The sequence below is a fragment of the Citrus clementina genome, unplaced genomic scaffold, assembly GCF_000493195.1.
Source record: "Citrus clementina cultivar Clemenules unplaced genomic scaffold, Citrus_clementina_v1.0 scaffold_1, whole genome shotgun sequence".
Lineage (NCBI taxonomy): Eukaryota > Viridiplantae > Streptophyta > Magnoliopsida > Sapindales > Rutaceae > Citrus > Citrus x clementina.
The window spans coordinates 22,603,385-22,622,488 of record NW_006263303.1 but is presented as its reverse complement, the minus strand read 5'-3'; the positions used below and the strand labels follow the sequence as shown (position 1 = coordinate 22,622,488).

General features: G+C 34.3%; 1 protein-coding gene across 1 annotated transcript; it reads left to right on the top strand.

The window, feature by feature from the left end:
- The first annotated feature begins 12,263 nt into the window (after positions 1 to 12,263).
- Positions 12,264 to 18,505, top strand: LOC18054605 (imidazole glycerol phosphate synthase hisHF, chloroplastic). Its single transcript, XM_006452346.2, has 19 exons — positions 12,264 to 12,540; positions 12,689 to 12,771; positions 12,973 to 13,067; positions 13,296 to 13,399; positions 13,687 to 13,856; positions 13,989 to 14,103; positions 14,412 to 14,467; positions 14,553 to 14,591; positions 14,735 to 14,833; positions 15,010 to 15,072; positions 15,217 to 15,279; positions 15,385 to 15,467; positions 15,655 to 15,763; positions 15,869 to 15,922; positions 16,020 to 16,107; positions 16,768 to 16,805; positions 17,135 to 17,240; positions 17,500 to 17,666; positions 17,933 to 18,505. Exons 1-19 carry the CDS (start codon positions 12,363 to 12,365, stop codon positions 17,990 to 17,992), a joined length of 1,770 nt encoding a protein of 589 aa, XP_006452409.1. The 5' UTR covers positions 12,264 to 12,362; the 3' UTR covers positions 17,993 to 18,505.
- The last annotated feature ends 599 nt before the right edge of the window (positions 18,506 to 19,104 follow it).

Genomic DNA, 19,104 nt, shown 5'->3' with positions numbered 1-19,104 from the left:
TCGATGAAACGAGTAGAAATGTTGTCTGTGATGAGTTTATATATTTGGAATGAATGCTAAATAACAGAGAAAACAAGTAAAAAATCATGTTTTTTCCCCATAAAATATACCTTAAAATATTCTTATGCACCATTTTTTTTAAATACTGGGCATAACTCTTTTTTATCTTTCCGTTAATATTTTTTTTGGTTGGTTTAAAAGAATTTGCTATCAAAAATACAATTCAAACAGAAACATTACTTACTTTTATTTTTTATATATATTTTAAAAGGATTATATAGTAAAACTCCCTGAAATTAAAAAGTTTATTATATATGGAAAGAAAAAGATACAAAGTGCATCTTTGCTATTGCTTTAGACAGCCAAATAAGTCTACATCCTAATAATGTTTGGTAAATAAATTTCAAAAATAATTATTTAGCAATTTGATTCTCAAATAATTAGTTTTTTTTTAATTGATTCTTAAAAGTAGCTCCGAATAGCTTTTTGAAATCAAAATTTTTAAGAGTCAAATTTCATAATAAACAATACCAAAAATGTCCTCACTTGGTTTACATACTTTTAAAAATAGCCTTTTAACAAAATTAAATAAATAAAAAATAAAAAATTTTAAATTAAATAAAAGAATATGCAGTCTTCCCCCTCGCCCGTGACAGAGATGGCGACATTGTTGACAATCTGGGAACAGTAACGATATTGTCACAAATTTGCGCACAAAGGTTTGCACAAAACGGTGCGTTTTGTGCAAGCTTTAAAAGCCTCTTTGTACGTGCACCAAACAACACACATGCACGCAACAATTGGCAGCAACGTTTGTCACTCGCGTCTGCCTTCTTTCACAGCAACAAAAACCATAGAGCAACGAAAACCACACAGCAACGGCTTCGTTCTCCCTCATTATCTCGACACCGTCCTCACTCTTTCAGCTCTGTTTTCTCTCATTCTCGGTGGCTCCATTCTCCCTCACTCTCTCGGTTCCGATCTCCCTCAATCTCTCGATCTCAGCTGCATCACTTTCTCTCCCCCAACACAACCGAATTATCGGAGCTTGTTAAGGTTAGTGTTCAATTTATTGCTTCAATTTGTAATTAATTGAAGATTAATTATTTTACTCCATTTCGGCTACTTAACCTAGCCTAATGTGGAACCTTTTTTTTGTCATATTTTTCGTAATTTGTGAGCCTTTGAGCAATTAAGTTTTGTTTAGTTCTTTATTTATTTTGTTTAAATTTTATAAAGCATATATTGCAATTGCCGATTAATGTTGATTGTCTTGGTTGTGATTACCTGAATTTTGTTTTTATCATGAGTAATGTGAAATATATTGGTTGATTAATATGAAATATATTCATTTTGTACGAATAAAGAATATGGAGAAAAGCACTGTAGTTGAACAGCTTGAGCAAATTGAGGAGGACAACTTACATGATGATGAGCCAATGATTGGGATTTCATTCATAGTGAGATTGAAATGTATAGTTATTACAGAGAATATGGTAAAAGAAAGGGTTTCCCAGTTATGCGGAGAAGTAGTAGTAAGGGACTTGATGGGATGATACGACATGTGAGTTATGTTTGTGGGCGAAGTGGTGCAACAAGAAGCAAATCTAGTAATATGCTAAGGCCCCAACTTAATGCAAAAAAAAGGTTGCAATACTAAATTGGGAGAAGGATTAGAGGAAGACGAAAAATGGAGGATTTGAGTTTTAAATCTTGAACACAACCATACATTGTTGACTCCAACCAAGTCTAAATTTTTCCAATACAATCGCAGCCTTAGTTCATATGCAAAAAATAAGCTTGATGTAAATGATAGAGCAAAGATTAGATTGTCCCAAAATTATCAATCATTTGTTATTAAGACTGGTGGCCATGCAAATGTGACATTCATAGAAAGAGATTGTAGAAACCATATCCAGAAAGAAAGACGACTACGGCTTGGGGATGGAGATGTTGCTACTATTCAAAACTATTTTATGAGAGTGCAGTCAGAAGGCAATAGGTTTTTTGTTTTTTAGTATGCAAGTGGATGATGATGGTCGATTGAAACATGTATTTTGGGCTGAGCCAATGAATAGGGAAGCATACAAAGAGTTTGAGACGTTCACTTGGTTATTTTGAACATGGCTATCATGCATGTCCAATTCCGCTCTCATTGGAAATATTACAGACCAAGACAAGGCCATGAAAATTGCAATTGCGGATGTCTTTCCTAATACTTGACATCGGTGGTGTTTGTGGCATATACTTAAGAAGATTCCAGATAAGTTAGGGGGCTATAAGCAATATTGTGACATTAGCGATATATTGGATTGTGTTGTTTATGATTCACAAAGCCCTGCAAAGTTCGAGGAAATCTGGGACCGCATGATTGTAGAATATGATTTGGATGGTAATGATTGGCTATAGGGCTTGTATAATGAGAAACATCATTGGGTACCATGTTACCTGAACGATAATTTTTGGGCTGGAATGTCAACTACTCAACGGAGCGAGAGCATGAATGCATTTTTTCGATGGTTATGTTAACTCAAAAACCACATTGAAGCAGTTTGTAGAGCAGTACAGTAATGAATTAAAGAGTAAAGTTAAAAAAGAATTCGAAGAAGGTGCCAGGTTTCTTTCACAACAAATGTCATGTGTAACATCTTACGAGATGGAGAAGCAAGTTCGAGATGTGTATACCATTTCAAAGTTTCAGGAGTTTCAGAAAGAGTAAACTGGAAAGATGTATTGCGAATTCGTCAATTTAATGGGTTGTGAACATATAGTAAGAGAAGATGTTAAACTCGGAGAGTTTAAGAAAATAACTTTTTTTGAAATACATTTTGAAAAAGATAAGAGTGAGATTAGTTGCAGTTGTTCAATGTTCCAATTTAGGGGAATTTTGTGTATACCATTTCAAAGTTTCAGGAGTTTCAGAAAGAGTAAACTTGAAAGATGTATTGCGAATTCGTCAATTCAATGGGTTGTGAACATATAGTCAGAGAAGATGTTAAACTCGGAGAGTTTAAGAAAAGAACTTTTTTTGAAATACATTTTGAAAAAGATAAGAGTGAGATTAGTTGTAGTTGTTCAATGTTCCAATTTAGGGGAATTTTGTGCAGACATGCGATAACAATCATGATACACAATGACATGGAAGTACTTCCAGAAAAGTACATCCTACGAAGATGGAGAAAAGATGTGTGGAGATGCCATAGTAGGGTCAGAACGAGTCATGAGTTGCACAGTTGCACAAATGAGCAAAAGCAGTATGAGAAAATGTGTGTTAGTTTTGCGGAAGTTGCAAATATGGCTGCAACAAATGTTGAGAGTTCTAGTCTTGTTTTGAATTGGATTAAGGATGTACGGAAAGATCTACCAAAGCCAATTCAATGCGGAGGTAAAAGCGCGGGAATTTCGGGTCAAGGAAGTTGTAGTAACAGCATGGGAATTTCAACGAATGCAACTGAGAGAGTACGTGATTCAGAAGTGAGGCGTCGGAAAGGTCGTCCACCTTGTCAAAGAAAAAAGTCAACAAGGTCTACCAAACCTAAAAAGAATTCAATACGTTCGGATGCAGAGGTTAGTTTTACCATTAATTAATTAAAATAAATTTATTACATAAATGGTGCTTAAATGATTTTTTTTGTTGACTCTGTAGGATGGACATGCAGACAATATATTATCTTCTCAAGTGTCTGCTGTAATTCCACAAGGAAGCAATATTGCAGCGGTAAGTGAGGCCGGATTCTTATCCATTTTCTTAATTTTCATAGCTTAATCCTTACATATTTTGAAATATATTGTGGAACTTATGTAGACACTTCAAAACATTGGAGGAAGTGATATTGATACGAATATATACCCTTATGGAACTGCAGACTACTATAATGTAAGTTTTTCACCATATATATATATATATATATATATATATCATTTATTTTATCTATTGTATTTCTTATTATAACATAATGTTTGATTTTTTATAACAGCACCCACAACTCCTGCAGCATGGACATTTTCAGCAGTTACTCTTTCAGCAAGCTAATGAATATGGAGTTAATTCGGAGTTTCAACGTAATTTTGGAAAATAACATTATACTTGTGTTTTAATTATGGAGAATCATATGTTTGCTACTATACTTGTGTTTTAATTATGGAGAATCATATGTTTGCTATTATACTTGTATTTTAATTATGGAGAATTATATGTTTGACTGAGCATAGTTGTGTGTGTGTGTGTGTGTTTTTTTAATTGTATTACTCGGTGTTCAATGAAATTTTAAGTAAATTTATAATTAATGTTAGAAGTACCTTAATTTTCATAAACTTAATTTTCAAATTAAAGTTGCAAATAACAGAAAGTAATATGTTCAACCATAAATGTAATTTTCATTGCAAATAAGAGAAGTTAATACATTAGTTAAATATACAATTTAAATACAATACATATTAAAATAGATATAATTATTTGTGGGACATATTTTACAATAACAATTGGTTGCGAACTTCGTTGAAATTCTCTTTCAAGCAATTCAAATTGAAGAGACAAGCATTCCATTTGATGTCCTACCTTGTGCACTTCTCATAGTAAGAGATCAATTTTATTCTTGCTCATATTTCGATCTTCCACCCCTCGAAACTCATTAGATTCACTGTTCTTCCAATCGTTGTGCCCCACATCCTTTGCAATTATAAAACTTATGATTCGGATTCTCTCTTGTGCGCGAAGTTTGTAAGATTTTATCATTGCAGCACTTTTCACAAGTTTTTATATGTGGATTTGGAACTTCACTCATGCTAGAGGACATTGTGATAGAAATATCCAACCAATTTAAGCAACTGAAAAAGGGAAAAAAAAAGTCATAACAGTTAGTGAGCCTTAGGCAACTGGACAGGGAAAAAAAATAGGACACACCAGCTACTAATCAATTCCAAAGGAAAAAGCAGCCATAACATTTAGTATGCATTAAGCAACTGAAAGTGGAAAAAACAATTGGACAGAACTGTATTTTTCTATAGTAATTCTGCACATGCTCCTTACTAAATGTCTGTTCTCAGGATCCGTTTGGAATATAATGTTTCTTACATCTAATCATGTCATGTATGCCTACTTTATCAGAGAAAATGTTGCTCTCAAGGTTTTTGCCGACTATTTCTTGCAAACTTAATATATCTCTAATAATGTTTGTCAATCAAATTGTACACAGTAATTCATTGGTAAATTACTTATAGATTTTTCAAGGATTCCAGAGAAGAAGAAAGGCAGCATGTTGAGAAATTTGTGGAGTATAAGGTAATGCCTACTTTACTGCATGACATCATGTCTCCAATTTGCTGTGTAATCTGGATTTTGATGTCTAACACGTTTCTGTTCCTATTTGGATGATATAGAATAAACGAAGGGGAAAAAAAGCCATAATTGTATGTGAGCCTTAAGCAACTGAACAGGGAAAAAAAAGGACACACAAGCTACTAATCAATTCCAAAAGAAAAAAACAACCACAACATTTAGTAGGCATTAAGCAACTGAAGGTGGAAAAAACAATTGGATAGAGCAATTAGTAACAATACTTGATTGAGAACTAACAACCACAACAGTTAGTAACAATACTTGCTCGAGAACTAATAACCACAACAGTTAGTAACAATACTTGCCCGAGAACTAATAGCCACAACAATTAGTAAAATTTCTTAAGCAAAACCTGAATGATCAAAATGAATTCCCAAATAACAATAACCAATAGCCGAAATACGGAAAATAAATCAATTCGTTCAAAATCCAAAGCTAATATCTATACAACCCAAAATCACTATAACCTCAACAATAACCATAACCATTCAAAATCCAAGTGGCCGAAATGGGGCAAAATAATTAATCTTCAATTAATTACAAATTAAAGCAATAAACTGAACACTAACCTTAATAAGCTCCATTAATTCGGTTGTGTTGGGGGAGAGAGGGTGATGTAGTTGAGATCGAGAGATTGAGGGAGATCGGAACTGAGAGAGAGAGAGAATAGAGCCATCGAGAATGAGGGTGATCAGAGCCAAGAGAGTGTGGCAAAACAGATCCAGCGAGAATGAGGGAGCACAGAGCCGAGAGAGTGAGGGAGAACGGAGCTTAGACTGACAGTACATGGAGACGGGATAAACTGCTGGATTTTTGTTGCTGGTGGGATTTGTGTCGTTTCCAGTGCTATGAAAGAAGCGAAACGCGAGTGGGAAAATGATGCTGTGAATTGGCGTGCATGTGTGTTGTTTGGTGCACGTACGAAGAGACTTTTAAAGCTTGCACAAAACGCACCGTTTTGTGCAAACCTTTGTGCGCAACTTTGTGAGAGCATCATTTTCCATCTGGGAAAGTGATCGTAAAGCTACACCACTATTACCATTTTATTTATATTAGTTTGATCTACTTAAAGGTGCCGATAGCGTTAGCTGCGGAGGTTTTTTGTAGGAATGGAAGGAATCCCCACGGGGATAAGAACCCTTAGAGATTTTCTTTATTCAGAGAGGGTATGAGAATAATTTGATACTCAATTTCTTTTTCAAAGAAGAGACGAAGATAATTTTTTATCTAGTTTCTTATTCGAGGAAATGAGGATGAGGTGGAATCCCCATCCCCACTCGATTTTTGTATTTTAATTTTTAATTTTATTTTTATTTTTAAAATTGCTACTAAATAAATTATAAAATATTAAATATTAGTACAAATAAAAAATATCAAAATATTTATATTATTGAGCTTTTGGACCTAATTAACTAATTGTAGTCTTAAATTTTCATTTAGGGCATTGAAAAGCCTGGATAGATCCTGCTAGCCCAAAATTTTGTTTTATTTATAATATTCATTAAATATTTTAAACTTAAATCTAATAAAACAAAGGCTAACGCATAATTGTAAACACAATAGTTAATACCTAATTTCTAATTTTCACCATTCGTGCCCGCCTTAAGTCTCCACTGTAGCTATAGCCATTCACGATCATCACCCACATCACGCCACATCCATTTGCTTGCCACCATTTATATACACTACGTTGCCATAGTTGCATAGCCATTCACAATCATCACCCAATAGTAATTCTCAATTCTCTCAATTTATATGTTTAATTTTTTATATTATTAATTTCTCTCACTGCCACAACTCACAAGTAAATCAAGATTTTGTCATTTTGTGTAACAGAAGTAATGGCCTATAGTTGAAGACAACTTTGATGCTTTTGTTGATTTTATAAAATTCTTGTGCAAGTGTGTGTGAGATTAATATTTTGAGTTGGTGGAAAACAAATACACATAGGTATCCTATATTGGCTTGAATTGCTAAAGATATTTTGGCAATTCCAATTACAACTGTTACTTTCGAATCAGCTTTTAGCAGTAGTGGTTGAGTTGTGAGCCCACACCATAATAGACTTCATTGAGGCATATTAGAGGTTTTAATGTGCTGTCAAAGTTGGCTGCCAGTAGAGGTGGCAAAAATACCCGCCTGGTCCGTACCCGGGCGTTGTGGGTCGGGTATTACCCGGCCCGGGTATGAAGCCGGGTCGGTCTTGGGCATCACTTAATAAACTCGAAACCCGGATTTTATTAAAAAAAATTATAAAATATATATTATTTTAAATATTTATATTTATTTGACTCATTTATTATACATATATAAAGTTTTAAACACTTAAAGTTTATATTTTCATGTCAAATTTTATTGAAATAAATTTAAAACTTATAAAATTACCAAAAAGTATAAAATATATACACATATAATATTAAAAAATATAAAATTTGGGTACCCGGATTAAAACCTGGCCTGGACCCGGACCGGTTGCATCCGGGCAGGGTCCGATCATTGCAATACTCGGACCCAGCCCGGGGTTTTGCCATCCCTAGCTGCCAGCTTACAATGGCAGTGTGAGTTTATTTTATATTGTAATTATATTATATAATTATTAATATTTTCACTTATAAGTTACATTGCTTATATTATTTTTATTGCTTTAAATTTGAAATCTAAGGTTATCTTTGAATTTGCCACATTCCTCGAGGAAGAACATGAGGAGCACAAGAGGTAATATTAATCAAATATCTATATCTAATTCATTTATTTTATTGTTGATGTAAAAGTAATTTCTTCCTTTTTATTATAAGATTATAAAGATTGACAAAGATAATTATTTTGATGATTTGTATTTTGTAATGTGACTTTTGTAATGGACTAATGTTAATGTAAGACATATTGTCAAACTTTATTTTTATTTTAATATGATTAAATTAAAATCAAAAATAAAAATGTATCAGTTATTCGGGAATTGTGGACCCTCGGAGATCCCTTATTATTATTCAAGGAGGGGATGAGAATTCCCTCGAACATTTCTAATACGGACGAAGAGGGGACGAGAAAATATGCAAGGTATGAGGAGGTCAGTCCCTTCCCTTCCCTATTGTCATCCCTAGATTTGTGATGGTGCACACGCCACTACACCACTATTGGTTTTATAACGGTGTATCTTATTTAGTTGTTGTTTGATTGCGGCGTAGTAGAGGGTGCCATAATTTAGATGGTGTTGCACCATTTTCAAACCTCCTTTGTAGGTGTGGTTACCATGGTTGCGTAAATCATAAAATTTTGAATTTGTTGATACTGAAATGCTTCAACTGGACTAAATTTTTTCTAGTGTTGCCGTTGTTGAAATGTTAAAGCCAACAACATTTTTTAATTTTAATAATATTCCTTAACATATTTATATTAATTTTCTATTATTATAATAGTTCAACAAAATAATTTTGTACTTTATTAAATATGAAATGTAGATAGTAATTGTAACTTTTATTAATTTGTCCATTTTGGTAATTTCAATAAACATGTTTCCTTTTATCATTAATTTACTGAACATAAATGCTACATTACTTGATAAATACTTATATTAAAATCTAAAATTACCGATCATGTGACCAAATTATTTGTTAATTAATTTTTTAAAAAATAAATCTCTTTTTTCATTTTATTAAAAAAACTCAACCCCTAAAATAGAATATTTGGGAGATCGAGGAATACTCAGGAAATTTATAAAAATAGCCATAATATTCTTGTATTTTTTTAAATTTAATCCCTCAAATTTTTTGCTATCATAACTAGCCAAATATTGAACTTTTGGACCAAATTATGCTCGTCACTCTAATCAAATTTTCAAACAATGCCACTCTTACAATATTCAATACCTTTAACAAATTGATGATTTTATATTTTTATTTTGTTGAGAGTGTTGAGATTTATTGAAAGTGTTGAGGGTGTTGAGAGTGTTGAATATTGTAAAAGTCGCATTATTTGAAAACTTGATGAAAGTAATGAAGATAATTTGGTTCAAAAGTTTAGTATTTGGCTAGTTATGATAGAAAAAAATTTGAGAGGTTAAATTTAAAAAAATATAAAAATATTATGGTTATTTTTATAAATTTTCCGGAATTGAAGGGAAATTTACGAAATTAGCCATTATAGTTTTGTATTTTTCAACTTTGGCCCCCCAAACTTTTTTCAATCAAAATTAGCGAAATACCAACTTTGAAGACCAAACTACCCCTCTCATTCTCACCATCCTCTCTCCCCCAAATCCTCCCCATCTCACCGAAAACTTCTCACTAGAATTGCTTATCTATCGTCGGCGGCATAGAGCGGCACCGGAGTCCATCATTGACGGCCGAAATCACCTATCACGTTCAAAATCATCCAAGATCTCAAAAATCAATTGTAAAAATTCAAAACCCTAGGTGAGTTCTTACTTCTTCTTTTTTTTATTTGTGTTGCGATTTTGTGGTGTTGTTGTTGTTGTGGTGTTGGGTTAGTGGCGGAAGTGATGGATTGATTATTTGCGGTTGTTGATGGCGGTGGTGGGTTGGTGTGTTGCAAGCGGGATTGGAAATGTTTTGTATGTATGTTGATGGGTGTTGGGTGGCTGCTACCCCCCATTGGACGGAATTTGCAGCAGCCATCGCGCGATGTGCTCGCCATCGCACTAGATTTGGTGCGATGGCTACTGCCCATCGTATAAAACACCGAGCGAAGGCTCTGTGTTTTGTGCGACAAAAGCATAGGCTCTATAATTTTGTGCGACGAGAATCTCGTCCCACATGTTTTTGTGTGATTGGATGACCGCCGCACAAAAATACAGTGCTTGTGTACAGAACATTAAATTTTTTTGTGCAATAATATGCTCGTCGCACAAAATTATATGCGATGGGATGCCGTCGTACAAAAACATAGAGCTCTCTGTGGATAATTTGTGTTTATTTGTATTTTTTTGTAAAGTTTATTTTAAATTTTTATTGTAATAATTTTGTAAAATTTTATAACGAATAGAAATTTGATTTTGTTTTAGTTACATGGCAAAAAATAAATTAGCCAAGCGTAATCTGCCTGCACCGAGGAAGGGTTTAGGTGTGATGAACTTAGGCTTTGATGATCATTTCTCAGGCCGTATTACAGAGATATCAAAATTTAAGAGAGTCATTGAAGCTATTCGGAGTAAACTAACACGAAAACAATTATCGTTATTCAAGAGTGATATTTGCGGGCACTTCTTAGATTTGGAGAGCTATACATTCAGTAGTGTTATAATCCACAACTTGTTGCTTAGGCAAGTCACGCACGAAGAAACTGATAAAAATTAGTTGTGGTTTCAAATAGGAGAGCATTTGACTCGTTTATTAATCGGAGAGTGGTGCCTAGTCATAGGGCTTTTCGGCCGTCAAAATATCATACCAAAAATTCCACCAGTGCACTATAGGCTACTTTATAAGTATTTTGATGGCAGATTTAAAGCTTTAATCTCAAACAGTTGGATGTTTCATTTGCCAATTTGAACTTTCGTGCTATGGACGGCGATGATACCCTAAAAATTGTATTGTATTACTTTGCAGATAGGGTTTTGAATGGGCGAAAGGATAACCGTCAAGCTGATTTCAAATTGATGAATCATGTTGATGAGATAGATAATTTTCGAAGTTGCCCATGGGGTCGTATATCATGGGAAACGGTATAAAACAACATTGATAATGCACTAAACTAGAAAGCCGAGAAATATAAGAACGATACACTATATTACTAGACCTCAAAGTTGTCTTCATGATAATATTGTATTCATTACGATTTATTCGTAAAACATCATAAACTCTTGCTAAAAACTGATCAAACGTATAATATTTCTGAATTAGAAAAACTGTATTATTGTCATTCACGTACTCTATACGCCCATCAGCCAACATCTCCCACTAACCGTCATAACACAGTTGAAGCAAAAATGAATCCATTAAATCTGAAAAATAGTAAAAAAAAAAAACAAATGTGGTTACACACTAAAAAACATAATAAAGTTAATATACGACACATTTTACATGGATATTATAGAAACGGTCATAGTAAATACCTGTCACACATAACTTGAGGTAAATTTTTTATTTAATCATACGAGAGACCAGGAAAAAAGGTTGTGGGTTTTGATTCATTTCGTTGCAAGCTTTAAAACGGTATATTTTACGCAAAAAATGGACACATATAGCCTAAATTATGACCTCCTAAATATAGTTGTCGGGTGAGCTGTCGCACAAAACTTGTTGCAACAGGCAAGCCGCCGCACAACAATTCTGATTATATAATCTAAATTTTTGTGCGACGGGAGACTGTCGCACAAAATTTTGGGCGACAGATAAGTTGTCGCACAAATTTTCGTGCGATGGGTGCTGCCCATTGTTTGAATCTTCGTGAATTGGTCAGCACCCATTGCAAAATATTCCCACCAACACACTCCAACAATACATTAAGACCACCGACAACCTCCACCACCACCACTACCACCAACACCACCACCACAATAACAACAACACACAACCATAACACAAAACAAGAATAAAATAAAGCATCTATTTGAAATTGCTCACCTAGGGTTTTTGAACTTCAATCGTTGATCAAGAAGATTTTGATTGCTATTAGTCGTGATTTTGGTGGAATTGGTGTTATTTAACGTGATTCCGGCGAGATTGGCCGCCGGTGATAAACTCCGATTTGCTCTATGGTGCTGTCGATAGGTGAGAACTTTGAGTGAGTGAAAGATTTTGGTGAGCTTGGTTGAGATTAATAGGGGTAATTTGGTCCAAAATTTTGTTGTTTGACTTGTTTTGATAAAAAAAAAAATTGTGTGGTTGATTTTGTAATTTGTTAAACTATAATGGTAAATTTCCTAAATTTTCCGGAATCGAAAGTGCCAAACATACCCTAAATAAATAATTCAAAAATCGGTGCGTATTGGGTTTGCCAGTAACGAAGTTCAAAGTCACTTTTGAGTTCTACAGATACGCACACAGAGCTGAAACAAGCAGAGCTGAAAATGGCGGCGGCGGCGGCGGCGACGACGACACAAATGGACAACACCCGATCATTATCTTCAATATCGTCCACGTCATCACTTCTATTCACTCGCACTAACGAATTTTATAAAATACAAAACCGTGTGAAATTCAAATCTCCCAGAGCTCTCTCAATTCGCGCCACCTCTTCGGATTCTGGTCTGCTCTCAATGTTCTTATTGCTTATATTGCAGATTATTTACTTATTCATCTATCTCATTACATATTTTCTTTTCGTTTTTAATCAATAATTCAGATCAATTTTCTGCCTTTTCTTTTATTTTGATTTTGTTGGATGTATTTACAGTTGTAACCTTGCTTGATTATGGAGCTGGCAATGTACGTAGCGTGAGAAATGCAATTCGTCATCTTGGTTTTGGAATTAAAGATGTAAGCTTCCTTTTTTTTTTTAAGGCTTTGTCATTATTTGATTTTTTTTTTCTCTTGTGAAGCTACATTATATTTATTTCGTTGGAATACAAAATACTAAAGCCATATGTATAATTTTAGTCTTGCCATAACGATTATATTTATCTCTTTTGTATTCTAAAGTTTTGATTTAATTTTGTCTTTTTAAAAATTGAAATGTAGGTGCAAACTCCGGAGGACATTCTCAATGCGAACCGGCTTATCTTTCCTGGCGTTGGGGCATTTGCTGCTGCCATGGATGTGCTTAACAAGACGGGGTATGTGCTTCCAGTAATATTTGTTAATTCATATTAAGTGTTGTAAGTACCTTAGTCTGAAATGTAAATCCAAAGCTCGAATATGTTAATAGTGATTTTTTTGCATTGGAGTATGGGGTTAACCATATGAAACTTGTTATGTTTTTGGTCTTCTGCTTTTTTTTTTTTTGACTCTTTAGTTTCATGTTTGATACATCAGTGTGGAATGTTTCTGCTGTTTATTTGCAGGATGGCAGAAGCACTATGTGCCTATATTGAGAAGGATCGCCCGTTTTTAGGCATATGTCTTGGACTTCAATTGCTTTTTCAGTCTAGTGAAGAGAATGGACCAGGTCAATGAATTAAATTTTCATCAATTTTCAAAATGATAATATCATCATTGTTTGATAAATAATTAAAGAAAACTCAAACATAGGGAGATCTGCAAGCATCAAGCAGTTGAAATAATGTGTAAAGGAGTACAGAAACTAATTATTGTCTGAGCTATCTATTCCCAGAACAAGATCAGATTTAGACATTATGCATTTACATATCATTTCTTTTTCTTCTTTGAAACTAAGTCTGTGTTGACCTTGGAAGAAAATAAAAAATAAATCCAATTTTGTTTTATGTGTTGTAGTGAATGGTCTCGGCCTGATACCAGGCGTGGTTGGGCGTTTTGACTCGTCAAATGGCTTCAGGGTACCGCAGATTGGCTGGAATGCTTTGCAAATCACAAAAGACTCTGAAATTTTGGATGATGTCGGAGATCACCATGTTTATTTTGTTCACTCTTACCGTGCCATGCCAGTATGTTTGCCTTCCTCCTCCAGTCCTTCCCTCCTTAAATTTCCCTTGCTAATATGAATTGCTGTACATGATGACTATACCTGTTCTAAATTTCGTGCTGTTTGGTGACCATCTTTATTTATTTGTCCACAGTCAGATGACAACAAAGAGTGGGTTTCGTCTACATGCAATTATGGTGACAATTTTATAGCATCTGTTAGAAGGGGAAATGTGCATGCAGTTCAATTCCATCCAGAGAAGAGTGGTGGTAAGACATCCTTTGCTTTGAGTTTTTCTTCTTTTATTATTGTCTCGTGATAAAATTTCTGATGTTGATATTCACCATCTTTACACACAGATTTGTGGCAAAGACATCATAATTAAGAAAACCACTTTCGAGGGTTTGAAGTGATATTTTACTCAAAAATCCTTAAACCTTTGCTTTAATTTTATTTTAAAACAAAATCATCAAATTTATAAATACACTTTTATCTGGAGAAATAATTCCTTTGAAAAAATGCCTATGATTTGAATGAAGTGCTTAATGACACCAATAATACAAAATGAATGTTTCAGATGTCGGTCTTTCTGTATTGAGAAGGTTCCTGCATCCCAAGACTAATATACCAAAGGTGGCTTTTGTATCTCTGACTTATATGTGCCTCATATTTTGCTTTATCAATCCATCTAATGATCAAATGGTTCACATGAAGACAGAAGCCAACTGAAGGGAAGGCCTTGAAACTTGCAAAACGGGTACTAACTGTTGAACCTGTACTCTTGGAAGTCTTTTCTTGTGCTTTTGTGGATTTTTTAAATTGCAAGTATATCTCAGTTGACCTACATAAAGCTATTGGTGCTCATTATGAAAGCTCTTGTAATTTTACAAACTCTGACAGGTGATTGCTTGTCTTGATGTGAGAGCAAATGATAAAGGAGATCTTGTTGTAACCAAAGGTGACCAGTATGATGTAAGAGAGCATACAAAAGAGAATGAGGTACATCATAGAAATTGTGTGGACTGCAGTTTATATGATTTGTATTAATACCTGTATTTGATGTGATGACCAAGATGATTGAACTTGAATCAATTTTACCATTATTTGGGAGCTGTGCAACTTAGTATATCATATCTAAATTTTGGTGTGATAGAGATTATTTTAAACTTTTGCAGGTGAGAAACCTTGGCAAGCCAGTAGAGCTTGCTAGACAGTATTACAAAGAGGGAGCTGATGAGGTATGCTATCTTGATATAGTGCATATTTTGATGTTTGAATGTATAAGAAAGCAAAGTTATACTTCACATGATTTTCATGTTATACTTCACATTATTTTCATGTAAGACCTAACATTTTTGTTTATTGGATTGATTGAATTTCAGATTAGTTTCTTGAATATCACCGGCTTCCGTGACTTCCCTTTAGGGGATTTGCCAATGCTGCAGGTTTGTTGATTTGACAGTAGACGAATTTTACTTTGTAAATCATTTAATCAGACAACTATTAGCATCTATCACTCTTTGAGTTTTTTTTTTTTTTTTTGGTGGTAGGTATTGAGATTAACATCGGAGAATGTTTTTGTACCACTAACAGTTGGTGGTGGGATAAGAGATTTTACAGACGCGAATGGCAGGTATTCTCTAGGTTGCTATGGTCGGAATCATTGTAGTAAATATTTTTTAATTTTTGTCTTTCAATTCCTTAAATGATTATTATTGTTATTTTATTTAAGAATTCTTGTGGTTCTTTAGTTTATGATTAATGTTTATGTTAAATTGTACCATTATGCTGAAGACTGTTTGGTGATGCTCATTTTCCAGGCACTATTCTAGTTTGGAGGTAGCATCAGAATATTTCAGATCCGGGGCTGATAAGATTTCCATTGGAAGTGATGCAGTTTATGCAGCTGAAGACTATTTGAAAACAGGAGTATGCAGTAATTTTGATTTTCCATTTACTTGACAGTTCTGGATCTGATGTGATTGTGCATGTTTATGTGTTCCTAATCATGGTTTTACGAATATCTATTTTCAGGTAAAGACCGGAAAGAGCAGCTTAGAACAGATATCTAGAGTTTACGGAAATCAGGTAACTCATTGTCTGATTGTTGATATATGCGTGCCCCTACTGTTGATTGGTGTATTCGTCTTGATCATAGAGTACTTGTTGATAACTTGTTTTGCAGGCAGTGGTTGTTAGTATTGATCCTCGTCGAGTCTACATTACTCATCCTAATGATGTGGAGTTCAAGGCTGTAAGGGTGACAGACCTAGGTGATGAAGCAGTTTTTCTTCTTCCTTTCCTTTCCTCTCTTGCTCCAGCTATCTCTCTGTCACTGTGGCTTGGATTTGCTATTCAGATGCATGATTAGTGTTCATGGAAAGCCTATTTGGTGTCCATGGAAAGATTGGCAGGGATTACATATTTTTTAAGCCCCCTGCTTGAATAATTCTGTTTTTTTTTTTAATTATTATGTTAAGTCATAACTTTGAAGTCAAGTTAAAAAGTTTTGTTGGGGGGGGGGGGGGGGGGGAGGTCTTGTGCCTTTACCCAATGGTTGTTATAGGTTATACCAAGTAGATTAGTGAGGCTTGATATCCTCCAGAGACAATTGTCCAGTGGTTTATATAGCCAGGGATTTACCACGCCCTTATTTTGACTTCTTGTTGAGGACTAGGTTGGCCTTCATATCTTTTCTTAAAATCTTGTTTACCAAAATATTTCTTTGGTTCAGATGGACTCATCTCCTTGTTTCTTCTGAGGGCTTTTGGGTACTTTTAATTATCTTTTGGTTGAACATCAGTACTTTGTCTAGCAATTTGATTCTGTTACCTTGCCAGTAGGGTGTGGCTGTTTATATCTGTTTTGGCTGGACTTAACATCAAGTTAACATTAAGAGTCTCTTGATTTATTTTTTTATTTTGAAAATTCAGGTCCAAATGGGGAAGAATATGCCTGGTATCAGTGTACGGTAGGCATTCTTTGCTTCATTGTCACATTCTTATTTGTCCATACAGTATGTCAACCAGAACCCCAGAGCCTCAGCAGCAGTAATAGTTTTCCAGCAGACTGCATGTAGGTGGAAGCTTTAACACAAGAAGAACTGATGAGGAAATAGATTAATTTTATGTTATCTTTTTTCCTTTTTTCCCAGGCCACTCAGTCTGATAAAGCAGTACAAAAGCCAAAATCACAAATCACCATCTTCTTTGTTTAGTTGTAGTTTGTCAGGTTTAGTTTGACTACCCGGTAGTTATGTTGTTTTCCATCTTAAACAACCTCCTATCATTTGTTGTTAAGGTTAATGGTGGGCGAGAAGGTCGACCAATTGGAGCTTATGAGCTTGCCAAAGCAGTTGAAGATCTTGGAGCTGGAGAGATACTATTGAATTGCATTGACTGTGATGGTATGAATAATGCTGTTTACCCCGAAGGAGTTTCCATCATGCATTTCACTTTAGCAATAAATTGTGGTTTGAAGCATGTGTTGAAAAATGATAGTAAAAACTTATTGATTGATATTTCTGTTTTGAGTACTTAGCTGTAATATGTTAATGGAATGCAGATCATATAAGAAGGCAACACTTCATTTATAATAGTATTTCTTTCATACTAAATTCTTTTGCTTTCTTCCATGGACATAATGCTTTCATGTGGGTTTTTCAGGTCAAGGGAAAGGGTTTGATATGGATCTAATAAAGTTGATCTCAGATGCTGTGAGCATCCCTGTGATTGCAAGTAGTGGTGCAGGTGCTGTTGAGCACTTCTCTGATGTTTTTAGGAAAACAAATGCATCTGCTGCCCTTGCTGCTGGCATTTTCCATCGAAAGGAGGTAAAACTACACAACTTAATGCAATTAATAATTCATTTTAGTTGTGGAATATATGGTTCAGTTCCTTGTTTGCAAAAAGGTTTGATGATCTTTTTTGTTAAGTTTCATATTTTTGTTGGCTGGCTGAATTTCATGCAGTTGCATGGGATAAATTCTCATTTTAGATCAGGATTTTGAATTCATCTATTCTGTTGATGTTTGCCAAGAAATGCAATGTTATCTACATTTAGAATGCTGTCTGAAATCCTCTTTTCTGTTGGTTGCAGGTCCCCATTCAGTCTGTAAAAGAGCATTTGTACAAGGAAGGGATAGAAGTTAGGATCTAACTTGGTGAATTCTGGGTAAGTTGGGATTTAATGGTTGGCATTTGAACTTGATGAATACACTTTGCTTCAAATGAAGAATGAGGTAGTGAAGACTACAAGTAAAGATGGGTTGGCCACTCCTCAAAGTGGCTTTTTGTTGCTGTTTTTAAATGATAAAATGGTTAAAATTTGAGTATTTGACTTGGCATTTTCCTTTTCTTTTTTTTTTTCCCAAATGGGGTTGGAAATGTTTGAAACGGGGTTGTTGATGTTGAAATGGCTTGGGGTTGTTGGTATAGTGGTGTTGAAATGTTAGGTTGCTGATGTTGAGGGCTTGCTAGCGTAATGGTGTTGAAATGTTTGCAGTGGTTTATTGGTGTTGTTTTTGAATGATAAAGGGTTAAGATTTGATTATTTGGCCCGCCATTTTCTTTCTTTCTTTCTTTCTTTCTTTCTTTCCTTTTTTTCCCCAAAAATTAGGATGGAAATGTTTGAAATGGGTTACTGATGTTAAAATGGCTTGGGGTTGTTGAAATGTTTGCAGTGGTTTATTGTTACTGTTTTTGAATGATAAAGCGTTAAAATTTTAGTATTTTGCTTGCCATTTTCTTGATTTTTCAAAGGGGGGTTGCTGGTGTTTGAAATTGGATTGCTAGTGTTGAAATATGGTGGTTGGTCACTGAATAGGGGTTGCTGGTATAGTGGTGTTGAAATGGATTGGGTAGCCAGCAGCAAGAAGTTTTTTTTTTTTGAAGGAAGCAACAAGTTTTTATAAGCAAAAAAGTAACCATTTTTTTGGATCTAACGGCTACTTTTTAGGGTAACTGTGTAATTTTATCTCTTGTTATTTATTTTTTTCAAAAGGCAAAATAATATTTTATGCTTTAGGGGCAAAATTGACTTTTAACATATTTTTGTTAAATATTTTTAATGAAATAGTGGTAAAGTGCTAACATCACAAAAGTTTGATGATAAAATACTGTTTTTACAAAAAGGTAATACTTACTTGATGTGTCAATATAACTTTGATGAGAAAATGATAACATAGCTTTCTTTTATATTTAGCAAGTATCTTCAATCAGTCAACTTCGTTATTTCTAACATCCGTTCCCAAAGACTTCACAATAAAAATA